Below are 18,673 nucleotides of genomic sequence, written 5' to 3'. Positions count from 1 at the left end.
AGGTTAATTGAAGTGTAATTCCATAATGTAACATGAGCTGGTGTTAGGCCAGCTTGGCCGAATCACCCCGTATTGAAATCTCCTTTGATGGGAATCTTTTGACTCCATCCAATACTATGAACAACTTGGGAATTACTATGGATTTGGAACTGTGTTTGGATAGCCACATTAGCTCAATTATAAAGGCCTCATTTTATCATTTGAGGAACATTGCCAAATTGAGACCAATTATATCTGATAAGATGCTAAGATGTTGGTTCATGTCTTTGTTATTTCTCGGCTATGTTGTAATGCTTTGTTTGCAGGCCTTCCTGATTCTAAACTGATTCTACAATGCTGCAGCCAGAGTGCTGACTGGCACACGTCATTCACTGCACTGGCTTCCTGTTAAATTCAGGATTGAAAATTCTGCTTACTACTTATAAGGCCCTTCATGGTTTTGGGCCTTTATATTTAGAGAAAATTTTAGTACCCTATGCTCCTAGTCGCACCCTGAGATCAGTGAATGCTGAACTTTTGGTAGTTCCTAGGAGTCATCTAAAATCAGGAGGGGCAAGGCATTTATTTGCTATGCTCCCTGCCTTTGGAACTCTATACCAAGTCATATTAGGAATGCTGGCACAGTCAAGTCTCTTTAACCCTTTCCGGTCCAATGTAGGACCCTGTCCGACATCATCAAAAAGACGTAAAAAACACGTCTCTAGTCGTTTTTTCTCCGGAAAAAGCTGTGAAAACCATTCAATGGCCGAGTGAGACCGATAGGAGCCGAGAGAAGCCGAAAAAAAAAAAAAAAAAATGGGCGTATCTCATGAATACAGATATCCCCGATACCACATAGATAACACGGACATAAACAAAAAAGATAGCTGCTTCCGCATCCAGCGCTCAAAGAACATCACAGACATTTTCAGAGCTTTTTTTAGATGTTATAGTAATAAAATAATGACTTGGATCGCATTATTGAGGAGTTTGGTGATAAAACGAGTGATCAGGAGATGATTTATCAGTATGTACTATTATTAAGACGTATGTAAAAAATATAGCGAACAAGGGGTGGGGCGAGGCTGGAGATGCAGTACTGAGTGTCCTGTTGATATGCAGTGCCTTTTAAACCTGATTTACTGTGAAAAAAATACTTTTAAACAGCGCGTCTAAAATAAACTGCGCGTGTGAAAATAAATTGGACTTGACGCGCCTGAGACGCGCTGAATAAATGGACCGCAAAGGGTTAAATCACATTTTTTATTTTATAGATTTTATATTGTAAAGTGCCCTGGGTTGCTCCGCATGAACAGCATTATATAAAAGCAAACGGTATTGTATTGTGGTGTATTATATTGTACTTCACTAGCTATTTTCTACTAGTGCTGTAGCTGAAAAAGAAAAGTAGCTAAAATTGACCTACAGTAATTCTAAACAGTTTGTCAAGTAAAATCTAATCTAATCCTCTTGTGTACATTTGGGTTTATGACTGTAGAGGAGACAGATTAATAGAGGGATCTAATGATAAAGTCTGCAGTGAAGGCAGGAGACTTGGCCTTTATTCAACGCAAGTATATTATAGTTAGACAGAGGCATGTCACTATTTGGCCCACATAGCTCCTGTGCTGAATTAAAAATGCTGAGTGTAAGCACAGCCAGCGAGAGGCAATTAAACTTTCTTATCCATTTCTGACCATCTCTGCAATTCAATACTTGATCGCATCAGGTTCAGTTATTGCTGTAATTAAAAGTAACTTAAATGTCAATTATAAGTAGCATTTAACATTTGTAGTGAACTAGGTATACCATTTATTTAAATATAAATTAGTCTCTAGTCGCCCACTCCGGGACGTCAAAATGTGAGAAATGAGATATACCTTATTTAAGTTCGGGATCATGTAGAACTCGGATTGCCTTGACAATAATAGACATTCACACAACATGTCAGAAAATATAAAACAATATTTTATTTAAGAATAAAAAGGGTGCACAACTAATCTAATATTACAGAAAGGAAAGGTGATTGGTTAGAGATATGCATGAATAGTTCATTGATTTCATAGTCAAACGATTACAACGACTACAGCATTATTAGCATAAATGGTTAATATACTAATATTAGTTATGGCTAATTAGTGTCTACTTTGCATTAGTATTTTCAATACTTGTTTCTCATTGCAATTGATCATATTTCATATCAAAATACCAACATTCCAATAACTAATTTATCAAATTAGTTTTACCGTGTTAATTTAGTTTAGCCGTGATCTAGCAAACTGACAATATTATCAACCTCAATTGATTCTATATTCAAATTAACTCAGAAATGGGGGAATGATCAAATTCTGTATATTTATTAGGTAACTCCTTTGAGTTACACATTTAAAAAAACAAAATACATTTCTTACACACTCTAAAACAGGAAGTTATATTATATTCCTAGAACAATTATCCACTAACTTGATAGCATTAGCTACAGTTAATTTCTCGAGTCATAAAATGTTTAATATTTGATATGTTGAATACTTATCGATTTTCAACAAAGACGTCAATCTTCTTTGGTGATGAACACTGCAGCTTCTTATTTCTCTGGACCTGAAGTTCACCGAAAGTAACGGAGAAAGTAACGCAGTTGTTCTTGTCGTAGGCATTGTGTTGCGTCGGCTCTCAGCAAACAATAGTTCTTTTCAAAGGAAGAAGCTTGTTGATTTCTAATAGTCTTGCAACATTATCTTCGACTTGTCGGAAGGTTTCCAACTGAAAATAGTTCCGCTGATCAGTTGTAAACTCACAGTTCAAAGAATGTGTTGCAATTGAAAAATTATGTAGTTTGCAAAAGAGTTCTTGTTGCATTTCTTCTGTATGGCTAGTACATGACCTTAGGCCCAGCTGCTGGTTATGCTTTAGTTTGTTTCGTGCAGCGACATAGAAACAAAGACCCGCTTTCAGATCAATCCCTCTGCTTTCTTGAGGGGAAGAAACTCACCCTTGTGTCTGTGTTTCGTCAAAGTCTGCCTGAATGGCCTGTGCAGAGATTTCAGTTTGCAAAGGAATGTTTAAGACTTGGCTTCAAAGCTGCATCTAATCTCCCTTTGACCAAGAGAAAGGGGGAAGAGAAAAAAATATTAACTTGCAACTTTCAAGCACAATTTTTTTTTAATTTAGTCATCGCCAATGGGTTTTTTTTACGTCGGTTTTCTCCCCAATTTGGAATGCCCAATTGTTATTTGTATCCTGGTTCACCGCTGCAACCCCCTGGCGACTCAGGGAAAAACAAGTTTAAACTGTGCCTATTACTATCCAGCAAATAACCTGATTTGACTGTCTCGTACGCTACACGTTGCCTGAACCGGGCATGAACTCGCCTTTGTGTGACATGATACCTGTGCTTGCCTAGGATCCCAGCCACTGTGGCTAATGTGTGCTAGAACAATGTACCCTTTTTCAAGCTGTTTGCCAGCAGGAAACTGTATTGAACTGTATAGTTGCCAGCAAACATTTGCACTGTACATTTTTGACAGATAATGAACAACCTAACTAAAACCAAGAAGGATACTCCAGAATAAAAAACAGTGAGCTGTATATATAAACTTAGTTAACTGTAAAATGGCTATAGTTTAGAGCATTGTATGCTTCATTTTTTCAAGGTGCAATGGAGAGGGAGAGTGACCTTTAGAGCTTTGATTTATGGTTAAGCGGTGGTAGACATCTGAGGAAGTTATCATTTGGCAAACATTGTTCAATCCATGCTTCTACCATGAAAGCAGCAAACTTCTTGTTGAGCTGTTTCCATCAGAGTAGTCAATGCAATGACCTACAGTATTAGCTAATCCAGAAGATTTGTTCATGTGTTTCTGTTTTCACTGTGTTGCATCAATGCATTTTTTTATTGGGAAATGACAGGCATAGTTTAATAAGAACATAAGAACATAAGAACATAAGAACATAATAAAGTTTACAAACGAGAGGAGGCCATTCAGCCCATCTTCCTCGTTTGGTTGTTAGTAGCTTATTGATCCCAGAATCTCATCAAGCAGCTTCTTGAAGGATCCCAGGGTGTCAGCTTCAACAACATTACTGGGGAGTTGGTTCCAGACCCTCACAATTCTCTGTGTAAAAAAGTGCCTCCTATTTTCTGTTCCGAATGCCCCTTTATCTAATCTCCATTTGTGACCGCTGGTCCTTGTTTCTTTTTTCAGGTCAAAGAAGTCCCCTGAGTTGACATTGTCTGATAATTCTGGATGCTCTTCTTTGCACTCTTTCTAGAGCAGCAATATCCTTTTTGTAACGAGGTGACCAGAACTGAACACAATATTCTAGGTGTGGTCTTACTAATGCATTGTAAAGTTTTAACATTACTTCCCTTGATTTAAATTCAACACTTCTCACAATATATCCGAGCATCTTGTTGGCCTTTTTTATAGCTTCCCCACATTGTCTAGATGAAGACATTTCTGAGTCAACATAAACTCCTAGGTCTTTTTCATAGTTCCCTTCTTCAATTTCAGTATCTCCCATATGATATTTATAATGCACATTTTTATTGCCTGCGTGCAATACTTTACACTTTTCTCTATTAAATGTCATTTGCCATGTGTCTGCCCAGTTCTGAATGCTGTCTAGATCATTTTGAATGACCTTTGCTGCTGCAACAGTGTTTGCCACTCCTCCTATTTTTGTGTCGTCTGCAAATTTAACAAGTTTGCTTACTATACCAGAATCTAAATCATTAGTGTAGATTAGAAATAGCAGAGGACCTAATACTGATCCCTGTGGTACACCACTGGTTACCTTGCTCCATTTTGAGGTTTCTCCTCTAATCAGTACTTTCTGTTTTCTACCTGTTAACCACTCCCTAATCCATGTGCATGCATTTCCTTGAATCCCTACTGCGTTCAGTTTGAGAATTAATCTTTTAATTGATGTTGCATCCTCAAAAAAGTCAAGCAGGTTAGTTACCTATATGGTAAAAATATCCTGACTGTCTCCCAGGATATTGTTATCATATAGGTAATTTTCCACGTGGTAATAGTCATTGTCATTGAGCCTCCGGCATGATTTGTCTGATGGGAACTAGGCAAGAAAATAACTCTGGATTACTGCAAATTAGGAGGTTAATATAATGTCACAGTTTTGTAATAGTTTTTTTGATAAATAAGAAATCAATGCAAATTAGAAAATAGTAGCATTACTACAGTTTTGCAGCTTGCATGACAGTGGGCTACTCCTCTCTGGACTACTTTAGTTATACAGGTGCTTGTATTATTTTCCAAGAAGTTGATTGACTAATTGATTATCAATTGACCCTGGCCACATGCCTTTAAAAGGAGTCTGAAAAGCCAGTCCTTGGTTCTTGGTTCCTCTTTTGTTGTTCTTTGTTCTTTGTCAGCAAGCTGGAGGTGAATTGGCTGGGAATCCTCCCGACTTCATGTTATAACCAGGATGAGCAAACAAAACACTGTTGACAGGATTTTCAAAAAACAGTGTTACTGTATCAAACTCACGGTATAGTAACAAGAGCTTTAGTAGCAAGTGATTTTCAAACGAAATGTGTTCATTAAATCAATCCGTTAATGCTTTGAAATTGAGTCGATGAGGTCGTTAATGAACGCATTTCTCATTGAAAGGCTTAATTGCAGGTCACCTACATCACTTCCTGTCTCAACGACTAGATAAGGGGAACTTGTTAATCAAAATGCATGTTAACGAGATCAAGAAAAATGAATGGAAGCATCATTCACTGTGATGGAAACTACTAGCGTACAGGGAGACGGCTCTCCCACCAGCGAGCAGCAGCCAAATGGAAATAAAAAATAATGGGAATATCTATTTTGTGTATAATTTGTAAACTTAATTTAAAATTCTGCATTTTGTCATGCAAAATGTAGATTTATTTATTTACACTTCACATATAAAATGCTGATTTACGATTATCTGGCCTGTGGGTAGAAATCGGAGGGCACGGATTAAAAGAAATAATAAATAAATAAAAATTACACCACACTAGTCATTTATCTACTTTTGTATGTATTTAAGTATGTACGATTGTAGGATATAAATAACTATATTATATATGTATACCATGTATGTAACACTTCATTATTAAGCTTTTAAAATTACTCCCTACACAATACACAATTTGGTGAATTTTTTAATCATGCATTTTCTCGGGTATGCTCTGCTCACCTCCTCGATAAATCAACTCAACATGATTAGAAGTAGCCACCGTTCACTTACAATATTATAAGAACATTTTACAAGCATACATTGACAACATTAAATACGTTTACACTTTGTGCAAATAATGGTATATCATTTTAGCAATAGAACAAACATTCCGTAAGGTTACAAATGATTAAAACAAGTGAATAAATCCTTCATAACATCAAGTATAGAAAAGGCCACAATATTTTCATAACTACAAATATTGAATTATCTAGGTTGTCTGTAAGACATTAACTCTGGTCCCATACACTCTCTCTCTCTGTATCATCAGCCGCTGTCTGTTAAATTAATTTTGTTAATTAAAACCCTCCTTTTCCAAGTGCAAATTAACTCCTGATAAATTAGGACAATTAACACGGATTTGCTTTTAAATCCCCACGCAAACAAAAGAAATAGTCACAAGAAGCCCTGCTCGTTAAGATATTAACATTATTTCATAAATCAACATAATTTTGGAAATCACATTCGGTTGATTATTTAATAATGAAATAGGCATAACGACCGCTTGGAAATGCCAAAATCAATGCTACATACCGATTTCTTGATTAACAAAGGAGTTACGACCTTTTGAAAGTCCTTCCCTGTGTGTCTTAACCGGGATGTGAGTGCTCAGAACAGGGGTTCATTTAGGGGATTGTAATCCCACCAGTTTATTTAGTTGTGTCAGGGCGAAGGTTCCTGGAGAGGGGCCTCCCTTATAGTGGAAGCAGCACTCTGGCGATGTTTGGCCAGATTATGTTTTGTTTTTTCCACTGTATTTAGTTTTTGCCTTTTTGTATTTATTTTCCTGTACACAGGTGTGTATGTCCTCTCGCACTAGAGCTACCGTAGCTGATACCCAAGTGGCGGCCCCCACCTACTGCAACAGTGTGTTAATTGTTTAATAAAACCTGGATGCCTAAGAGGCATTTTTTAATGTCAACCTCTGTGTTTCTCTCATCTCTCAGCGCATACCCACATAGTAACAAAACATCCCTGTTACAAATTCTATCAGTGAAAATCAGGAATTGGATTTTTCCTTAGCCTCGAGTATGGGTGTTTTAATTTGTCAGTTGGTCTGTTTGTGTTGACATTTTTAAGACATGTCTTTCTGCAAGATGGGAAGTCAGCTCAGAGCCAAAAATGACATCTCTTTCTCTGCCCGTTGGCAGGAAATAAATCTGTGCTCCACGCAATGTGACTAGTGGAACGGACAAAGAAATCAGCACTAGTCTGAAGCAGCAAGCAGTGCTGATAGGGCAGTGTGAGTACGTGCAGGACATGAGGAGTGAAGAATTGTGGAATCAAACGGTTCCACCACAGCCGGCATAATGGATAAGAAGTCGTGTTTCAATACATTTGTGCGGTGCAGTATATGTAGGGCTTCTGTTTTCCAGTTTTTATTAATATCAGTTTTTCGGTGCTTATTTTTAGCTATTGTCGAGTTTTATGTCAATCGTGTTTTTTTTTCGCTTTTTATATACAATATGAAATTATTGTTTTCGGTTACTTTCCAAAATGCTTGGCCATTTTTTTCTGTCACAATATGTATAGTTACTCAACAGTACTGTTGTATAAGTCGATTTTCTAGGCATTTTTACAGGGCCCTTGAAAGGGGGGAGTGACTAATACACCGGTGTGACGTATGCATTGGTGTGTGTAATATTAAACTACTGTAGCAGTGCCACAATGGGATTACTATAGCCATGGTTATGGCTCACATAAACTTGACTATCAACAACCCAATTATGATTTCCATTACACGAGAGTAGATGTTAAAACTTCATGCTGATTTGAACTCGGCTCTCGCCAAGATAAGCACCAACTAAGACGTAGCTTTACAGTAAACTAATGTGATCCATATGCGTCTCCATCCATTTACGTTTCCTTCCATGTGATGATGTAGATATCCTTCTGTCTGGTGTTGATGGCTGAAGTGTAATGCTGGCTCCAGGGATCAGCTTATTTTGCCTCCCTGGCGCATCAGCACACACAACGGCTGCGATGCTGGCTCTGGGGATCAACCAAAGTGCGGCCTCCCCAGCGCATCAGCATGACAACCGTCTGGATTGAGCTAAGTAGGGTACATCTCTGGGGTTTTCAAGTGGGCACCTTCCATCCTCAGTGTTTCGTCGACTAGCCCACGACACCTCAAGAGGGCTCGACGGTGATTCTGGCGTCCCAGCATCACCCCCCTCCGTCCCCCACTCAACTCAGCCCAGCTTACTTACCTGTCCCCAGCCAGAATCTTTCCGTCTCAACCACAGCCAGTTGCTGCTCCTCTCTGCTGCTTCAGATAAGTTCTTCACTGTGCGACGCAACTCTTGGCCACTGAATCCGACGTCTCTGAGAAACCGGGTTGTAGAGTGTGCCACAAATCCTCGACAACCCACTTCCACTGGGTAAACGCGAACTCTCCATCCTCGCTGTTCCGCTTCAGTGGCTAGTTGAGCATACCGCAGTTTCTTCCTCTCATACGCCTCATCTACAGCATCCTCCCATGGCACTGTTAACTCTACCAGGTGAACAAGGCGTGCTGATCGAGACCACAAGACAATATCTGGTCGAAGGTTAGTGGTGGCAATCTCAGGTGGAAAAATAAGCCGTTGACCAACATCTGCCAGCATATTCCAGTCTCTAGCAGCTTCCAGTTGTCCTGGGCGAGGATTGGTTTTAACACCTTTTCTTGGTGGTTGCTCTCCTGGGCGGAGGAATGTTGTCTTTTGTGTGTAATGTTTTGATGGAACAGGTGGCAACTTATTGGTCATGTTACGCTTGTCTTCCAATGCTAAGGCCAAACATCGCAGCACCTGGTCATGGCGCCAAGTAAACCGTCCTTGGCTAAGAGCCACCTTACATCCTGTCAAAATGTGCCTTAATGTTGCAGGTGATGAACACAAAGGACATGAGGGATCCTCTCCTACCCAGAGGTTTAGGTTCTGTGGTGATGGGAGAACATCATATGTTGACCTGATGAGGAAACTGATCCTGCTCTGTTCCATTGACCATAGGTCTTGCCAGCCAATCTTGCGTTGTTCCACACTCTCCCATCTCATCCATTCTCCCTGTTTGGCCTGGGAAATGGCCTTTATACACCTCATCCTCTCCTCCTGCTTTTGCACCTCGTTGACTACCAGCTTCCTTCTTTGAGCTGGGGCCGCCTTGTGCCATGTAGGAGGAGTTGAACTGAAACCAAGACCCCCTCTTCCATGCTGAACTTGCCCCATGATATCACCAATTCGAAGGGCAGCCTTTGCATCTTCCACAGCTTTCTTTGCCGCCCACTTTCTTCCAGTTTTCAACACAGGTGCTGCCTCCCTTACGCATTTATCGCGTGACTCTACTAATGTCATTTCCAATCTGACCTTGGCGCACTTAAACTCCTCGGTTAGAGCAGAGACTGGTAGCTGCAGTATTCCTTTACCATAAAGTCCCACTCTGCTGAGGCAGCGTGGAACTCCCAACCATTTCCTGATGTATGAACTGATTAACGCTTCCAGCTTCTCTACTGTTGTCAAAGAAACCTCGTACACAGTCAGTGGCCACAGCAACCTCGGCAGTAGACCAAACTGAAAGCACCAGAGTTTTAGTTTACCTGGTAGAGCGCAGCTGTCTATGCTCTTCAACCCTTCCACTGCTTGTTGTCTAACTTCTCCCACACAAACTGTGTCCTTTAGATCCCCATCGTACCATCTCCCAAGACTCTTCACTGGCTTCTCAGACACTGTTGGTATTGCCTCACCATTAATGAAGAATGTTTTATCTTTATTTTTTCAGGATCTACGGCATTCAGGTCATGTTGCTAGGTAGAAACACAAAACCACTGTTCTAATTAAAAGTTTTAATTTGTTACCCTCAATACCCTTAATCATTTTGAATGTTAAGCGTTTAGACTCTTGACTGACCTCCTCTCAAAAACGTCACAGCTATACTGCTTCACTGTTAACAGAATAGCTGTCAGTCTCTATGACTTTCCTTATTCCCACCCTCCCGAGCCATTGATTTGTCAACATTCAGATTGAACCCGCCCTTGGGATCCGTCGCAAACAGCTATTGGTTAGAAAGCAGAGTAGTAAACTGATCAAGTCTTCTGTTCGTTGTAACTGCAATGCTATAATAATGCAGGTGGGCCTTAAGATAAAGTAGGAAAGTCAGACAAAAAACGAAAATGCTACTCAACAGGTTTGAATTTGCCGAAATACATGTTAATCGCAGTGCTGAAAAAAGACAAACTTAAAAAATGGCAAAAGAAAAATGAGCTGATAGGAGGAAAGTGTTTATGGCCCCATGTAGAAAACATTTTGTTTGAATGGAGTACTCTGAATGCCTTTATTACATACTGTAACTTGTGCAACACAGTGGTACACTTGTAAAGTATGTGTGTGGTTATGGTTCTGATTAACAAAACAAAATCCATGTATTTGTATAGCTGGAAACTGAATGCAATTGTACTGCACCGTATGCAACACTAAAAGGTTTTACTTACTGGTTACTAGATGGGGCAGTGTTTAGTTTATTTATTTATTTTGCTTTTTTAATTGATTTGAATTAATACAACACTCTGTAAAAGCCAATGCAGCTGGAACTATTGTCTAAGTATGGTTTTGGAAAGAAATGTTCGGTAAAGCAAAGAAGATACGTTCTTGAACTTGTTTGGGTACTTGATAAGCTAAAACAAATACCGGTAGGTTAATACTGATGTGATTTGGGATGTATAACTTGATTTTACGTGCTGTTAAATTATTACTTTTTAAATTTTAGAAATTTTTAAAAAACGGAATAGTTTCTAACTAAGAACAAAAAACAACAAACATTATTAATGGAATAAAATGTAGCAAACAACGGTTATTTCAAAACTAAACCTGTGTATATTTCTTTATTTATCAGTGTTGAACATGTAGGAAAAAATTGTAAAAAAAAAAAGTATTTTAAACACAAAAAAAGGTAAAAACGTAAGTAGTATACAGTATTTCAGCCTTTTCATATGTTTGTGTTCCAAGAGTAGTTAATGACACAGCAGGCTTATCGTTAGGTGTTTATTTCTATTAAACTATCTTTTTTTTTTTGTTCACTGTAGAATTCGGTTATTTTTTTTAAAGATATAAAATTAAATTAAAACTGTAATAGTCAATTTGGCCACAATACAATGTGGCAAGTCATGTGGATGAGGATTGGAACAGGTATGTTCTGATGAGTATTAAGCGCTTCATAAACTGATAATACTCCAATGTAATTCAATAGAATTAGTATCTGGTAATATAATATACAACATAGTATGTTATTATCCCTGCAAACCTCCCAGGGAAACCTAATTAAACCTGTTTCTGTGACACACAATCATGATCCTGCTCTCTTGTGTCTGTCATTACTTGATTTTACCTTTTTGTTTTTTGTCCTTCCAAGCATTATTTTTAATTGTTCTGCTTAGCTGTCAGTGACAAGGCTTTCATCTGCTGCCAGTCATCAGACAGGCCAACAATAACAAACTGTACACACTGTGCAATTGTTTTATGTTTTATTGTCATTTGCTATGTCTTGGCGATAAGAATCATCTTCCTCAGGATGCTTGACCAATTTAAACAGAAAAACGTGCAGAACATGCTTTGTTTAATTATTCACCTTAGTCCTATATGCTAGTAGTTCACAGGTCTACAACAAGAGCCAATGACACACAGCCAAGTTACTAAAATACACAATAACTGCTGTTCTAAACTGATAAACCACCGATGCTGAATTTTACAACTGTCTGATGTGAAACCTAGTCATTATTTCTTGCCATTTTAGTGGTAGTTGTGAGATGGTAAATTATAACACTTTAAATTGATATCAGTAAATTACATATTTCCATATGAATTAAGGTGATGAATAGAGAACAATATTCAGATATTAGTTAATTTTGACTAGCACATTTCAAAATGAGAATACAGTGAGTTCAATAAACACTGTGGTGGTTCAAGAATTACTATTTTTCCACTTCTTTTGACAGAGGTTGCCACAAATTACATATCAAGACAAAAGCACTCATAACTGCTTGTCATATTGTATACGTAAGACAGTATCTGCTAAGAAATAAATAATAATAATAATAATAATTTGTTTTAGGTTATGCAGTGCTCTACATTTTTATTCTCCAGAGCTGTTTTGCGGTTCCAGTTAGGATCATAAGTTTGTGTAAAGACCTTACACTAGATGTGTCCACCCCAAGATAAAAAAAAAAAAGAATTGAGAAATCTTTCTTGAATCTCGCAAGATTTCTAAAAGTATTTCAGAAAGTAGTGGCAGATACAGAATTTAAAAAAATAAAAGTATTTAATATTCTCCAAGACCCCTGTATATTTAATTATAATGGATCATCAGCTGTGAATAATAGAGATATTTGCAGAGACACTTCTATAAAACCAACTATAATGAATTATTACTGCAAAATGCTAATAAACTTAATAATACATTGTTAAAGCATTACAGAATAAGAAGTTACTTTTAAAATAATCCCAGTCATTTGAATGATTTTTACTGAAAGATAATTTTATTCTATTAATTTCTAACTGGAAGCTGTGTGCTCCAGGTGCTAGGTACTTAAATATTAGTCCAGGTGTACTTGTGACTGCATGTTAAACAGAGAGCTTTAAAATCCTAGATTTTTTTTTTACATCACCACTGTCTCTCTGCAAACACGTCAATTACTCACAGCTTTGGAGGAATAATCCATCATTGTTATGCTTTTTTTCCCAATATGAATATTGAATTAAATAGGTAATAAAGCAACCAAAGGGCCCTGCACTCTTATGGGATACATAATATTGATTGCAAAGAGCAGGGAAAGTATATTGCAGATTATGTAAGTCTTTCCATGTCCAATAACTACAGTGTGCCAGTAACCATCCCATAAAATATTAACCATAGAATATCACCGGATAATTATGTATGGTGTGGCCATTAATTTGGTACAATAAGGAAATACAGTGGACATATCATGAGGAAATATTATGTAAAGGAGCAGGCCCTTGTGATGTGCCGCATGATTACCTGTACCATTATTTAATAGCAGATTGCTGGTAGGTCTTTGACACAAGATTCCAGATTACAGCTCTCTTAAAGACAAACTGCAGACCGTGACACCTGAAAGGCGCCAATCAATATGCATAATAAAAAAGACCTTTAATACAAGGAGTGAGAAAGCTGTATCGACCAGGGTTAGGATAGATTTCCACTAAGTACAGCACAGTGGGTGTGGAACCCGCCCTTCCTAATAAATGAGCACTGTGTATAGTTATATACACAATCTAACTTTTAATTTGTTTCAGTGACATGTTTATGAAGATTTCAAGTTATACAGTCAGGAAGCACCTCCAATGCACCGCATTGCTGATCACTAAACAGATGCATTCTTCTTATTAATGGTTGTCATCGCACTTTGGTTTACTTTCATTTATTGTTTCAAAGCCTTTCATTTCCAATCTTTCCAGCAAAGGTCTCAAGATGGGCAACATAGACACATATTGAATGCACAGGGTTTACCCTGGAGCTGTGCTAACCGGGCTGTGTTTCCATAATAACCAAATGCCCAGGTCAGATTTATCTTTGCTGTAACAACAGCCAAGACACAACATAATCCACATAACAACAGGCGTTAGAGAATGTTCTGGAATCCGTAGAGAACTGGACTCTTTGTAGACAAACCTTAGCCCTTCCATGTTTGCTGTATAAGAACACAATCATTCTTGGATCTCTTTGTGTAGACTGTTGCCTAACATTTTTACCTTTAAATACCCAGAATATCACCCTCAGAAATATCTTGTGATGTATAAAACAGCTATCTTGTGATGTATAAAAAAGCTTGTCTGTGGACTTTCATTGTATTTACGCCATACAGTAACATTTGAAACATTTAGAACTAGCTGCACGCCATGTTTTCCTGTAGATTCATTGATAATATGACTGTGAAATAGGTCAAGACATTTTCATTGAATGTTTATGTAGGACATACAAGACACATGATTTAGTCTTTCTTTGTTTCTCACAATACACTATTATATCGGTCTCCCAAGTGTCTTGTTGCTTATAAAGAACCTTTTAAGAGGAATGGAACCATGCAGCAGCGATCCAGCTTTTGGGAGATTCAAATTTAACAGATTATCACAGCTATTGCTATATGTTTCAGAAGGGTGTATTAAACATGCTTAAGCGACTCAATTATTTGTTTTGTTCTGTCAAATTACACGTCTCTGATAATCTGGGTTCCATTTAATTTTCTAATACCGGATATACTGAGTTTGTTTGGATTACACAGAGTTTCACATCAGTGTTTTGGATAGTTGTTCTGAAAGTTTACTAGTGTTCCCATGGTTTCCCAATGATTATATTATGCTTTAACCATAGTGAACCATGCCATAGTTTTTAATAAACTTTACCATGGCCCCCTGTTCCTTACTACTGTGCTTTCACTAGATGTTTATGTGCTTTTACCAAACCTTTATAAGGGTGGTAACTTGGAGGCTGCTGATGGTGGAATGCTGCTTGTTTTACCACATGGAAACTACAGGCGTCATATTGTGGTTATTCACTGAAAAGTCCTATTGTGTCTAAAAAATTAATCCATCAGTGCTGGAAACTAACAAGACACAGTCATTCATTAATGTGTATCATATTACAGCAAGACGGAGGACGGGTGGCAGCCCTTAAACCAGCAGAGCTGCCAGCAAAGGTCCAGCTGTTTGTTGTTTCTTATCTTGGATACACTGTATAGGTTTATTAAAAATCAAAAGCGCCATTTCAGAAAAACAGCACTAAGGCACACCAGTGAAAATCACGTCAAGTTCCTTGTGCGCAGTAAAAAACACTGGAACAGTTACCCATTCACGTAATGTTTAAAATGGACGTATTTAAACTATTGGAAAGCTAATAAAAAAGACGTAATACACGCTTTTCTCTTTTAATCATGCTTCCTCTTACGGCATGCCACGAATCATCCTGGTATTTATATTAACAGGCTAGGCACTACAAAGCATTTATAGTCAAACAGTAAAGAAGGTTGCACCATTATTGTCTGTGTTTATGTAAGCTCAAACCTGTTTTTTGTCCCCAGCATAATGTTTTTGATGTGCCAATATGCTGGTTAATTTCCGTTTTATACACTCATTAAACACATTGGTGCAATAGATTTTAAAGTTTAAAGAGGTATCCGGTCTGGTTTACACATGTAGCAAGCTGTGATCAGTAAATCTGAGAGAACATGATTAGAACAAAGTTTTAAATCACTGGTGTATTTAGAAACTTTATTGTGCATCCCTACTGGTGTTATTTAGTCAACAAGCTAATATTTCCATAGGCTTCGTACCCTTTCTTGTTTTAGTGCAGTATTTTCAGAGGGGTAAAGTAAAAGCCTCCAGTAAAAGATCTGCCAGCTTGCAGTCATACAAGGGTCATAACAAAGTTTGACATCATACATATAGTAACTACCTACCAATTAGAAAAACCTGATTTGAATGCAAAGTTTGACCCCATGTATATACAACTACCTAGAAACTAGTAGGAGCAGTTCAATTGGGGTTGTTTATGAGTTGCTTCTTACTTTTTGTATTCAGAGATTAAAGATATTGAAATAAGCACTATCCTGCTGTGCAACCTCGAATGCTAAACAAAATAAACACACCGCTGTTTATTTCTGGAAATAAATTAGTAAAACGTGCAGCTGCACAGCCACTAGCAATAAAATGAGCAATGTTCTTTCTTCTCTGTATTATTTACACTAGGATTACTGGACAAAAAGATGGGGAAATGGATACAGTAACACTGTGGAAGCTACTCATAACAGCTGCATTTGTATGAATGTGGCACTAAGTGATAGCTATCCCTGAACTCTGTTCCTATGTCAGTCAGTTTGGCACTTGACCACCTAATTGCCTTGCAAAGTAACTGACACAGAACCTGAACATATTGAGTTGCCATCAGATGAAACTACTAAGTAGCAATGACGTTGGTGTTGAGTTTACTTTGGCGATGAAACAAAGTTCACTTCAGCTGTGCATCATTTCCTGTGAAGGAATATAATACCTGGAAGTGTCTTTTTAAACGGCAGAAGCAATTCAGGAACATTTTAACTATAGCATCAATCTAAATCAAGATCTAGTCAGATGTTTTCTTTTTTTTATCCTGTTGCATTTTAGAAAAATGAATACAGCATATTTACTTTAAGAAGAGGTAAGAGCTAAAGGGGGCATAGAAAAATTGTGGACTTTTTCACTCTTGCCAAGTTTTCATATTACGAATCCTAGACAAACACACTGCTTATTCTGGTGCTGATGTGTAAACATAACCCATTTTACAGAGTCTGTGATATCCATGTTGCAGTGTTGTTGCCCCAAGAGTCAAATAGAACAGAGGAAATTAAATGGCTAGAAGGAGAGAGTCGTAGACAATCTTGACATTTGCCAAACCAGTTATGAAAGTAGATTCTTGTTACATCCTTGGCTCCTGTATTTCTATGATGTTGAAAATACATCAAGGAGTTTTAAAACTTCCAGAGGAAATGGATCAGATCTTTGAAACCTGGTAATGTGCATTTTAAGACCGCACAAACCTTTCAAATACTGTTATACTTACAAGGTTCAAATTTTCTATATTATATTTAGATTTGGTTTGGCTAAATCCACCAATTTAAAGATGGAAAATTAATATTATAATTACTCATAAATCATTAAAATGAATGTGTTAAATTCTTGAATAAACTAATTATATTTATAATATTTTTATTTATAAATGTATTAAACATGTTAAATACATTGCTAGTACAGCATATACATCTTACTTAATCTATATTGAAAATTATTTTACTGTGTGTCTGTTATATCTTTTTAATTGCGCTTTTCTATTTTCAATAGGTTCAAAGTGGGAGAAATCCATTCGGCAAATAGGCTTTGAGAGGTGAGTGCTCTGACTGTACTAGTATCTAACCTCCAATTCCAATTCCAAAACAAAAGAAGATAGTGACAGACAAGTTGAAAAAGGCATAGAAATAGAATAATCTAGCTAGAAAGAAATTAATCGAAATCATTTTTTTAAATTTTTAAATTTTTATTATTATTTGTGCATTTTTCCTGAGGGATATCAGACAATGTCCATTAGGTAAACTGTTTCCCCAACATCTACCACTAGTTTAATGAAAATTGATTTGAGTTTGTTTCAAGGACTCTGACTCTGACTCGAGACTCGAAGTCAAGGACTCGTGACTCGGACTTGGACTCGGACTTGGGGTTTGAGGACTCGACTACAAGTCTGATATATATGTGTGTATATATACAGACGTGCTCAAATTTGTTGGTACCCTTACAGCTCATTGAAATAATGCTTCATTCCTCCTGAAAAGTGATGAAATTAAAAGCTATTTAATCATGTATACTTGCATGCCTTTGGTATGTCATAGAATAAAGCAAAGAAGCTGTGAAAAGAGATGAATTATTGCTTATTCTACAAAGATATTCTAAAATGGCCTGGACACATTTGTTGGTACCCCTTAGAAAAGATAATAAATATTTGGATTATAGTGATATTTCAAACTAATTAGTTTCTTTAATTAGTATCACACATGTCTCCAATCTTGTAATCAGTCATTCAGCCTATTTAAATGGAGAAAAGTAGTCACTGTGCTGTTTGGTAGAAAAAGAACCAAGGATAACTGCCAAAGAGATACAAGCTGAACTCCAAGGTGAAGGTATGTCAGTTTCTGATCGCACCATCCGTCGCTTTTTGAGCAAAAGTGGGCTCCATGGAAGAAGACCCAGGAGGACTCCACTTTTGACAGAAAAACATAAAAAAGCCAGACTGGAATTTGCTAAAATGCATATTGACAAGCCACAATCCTTCTGGGAGAATGTCCTTTGGACAGATGAGTCAAAACTGGAGCTTTTTGGCAAGTCACATCAACTCTATGTTCACAGACAAAAAAATGAAGATTTCAAAGAAAAGAACACCATACCTAGAGTGAAACATGGAGGAGGCTCGGTTATGTTTTGGGGCTGCTTTGCTGCGCCTGGCACAGGGTGCCTTGAATCTGTGCAGGGCACAATGAAATCTCAAGACTATCAAGGCATTCTGGAGCGAAACGTACTGCCCAGTGTCAGAAAGCTCTGTCTCAGTCGCAGGTCATGGGTCCTCCAACAGGATAATGACCCAAAACACACAGCTAAAAGCACCCAAGAATGGATAAGAACAAAACATTGGACTATTCTGAAGTGGCCTTCTATGAGTCCTGATCTGAATCCTATCGAACATCTATGGAAAGAAATGAAACTTGCAGTCTGGAGAAGGCACCCATCAAACCTGAGACAGCTGGAGCAGTTTGCTCAGGAAGAGTGGGCCAAACTACCTGTTAACAGGTGCAGAAGTCTCACTGAGAGCTACAGAAAATGTTTGATTGCAGTGATTGCCTCTAAAGGTTGTGCAACAAAATATTAGGTTAGTGGTCCCATCATTTTTGTCCATGCCATTT

General features: G+C 37.7%; 1 protein-coding gene across 3 annotated transcripts in view; it reads left to right on the top strand.

The window, feature by feature from the left end:
- LOC117400530 (piezo-type mechanosensitive ion channel component 2-like) overlaps positions 1–18,673 on the top strand; it is a 198,810-nt gene that overhangs the window by 69,897 nt on the left and 110,240 nt on the right. For all 3 annotated transcript variants that reach the window (XM_059022048.1, XM_059022047.1, XM_059022049.1), the window contains exon 4: positions 17,067–17,109. In XM_059022048.1, the coding sequence (XP_058878031.1) occupies positions 17,067–17,109 (43 nt within the window). The remainder of the gene's footprint in view (positions 1–17,066; positions 17,110–18,673) is intronic.

Source organism: Acipenser ruthenus, chromosome 4 (genome assembly GCF_902713425.1).
Source record: "Acipenser ruthenus chromosome 4, fAciRut3.2 maternal haplotype, whole genome shotgun sequence".
Lineage (NCBI taxonomy): Eukaryota > Metazoa > Chordata > Actinopteri > Acipenseriformes > Acipenseridae > Acipenser > Acipenser ruthenus.
Note: the sequence above shows the minus strand (reverse complement) of the source record. Positions and strands in the feature narration are given on the sequence as shown.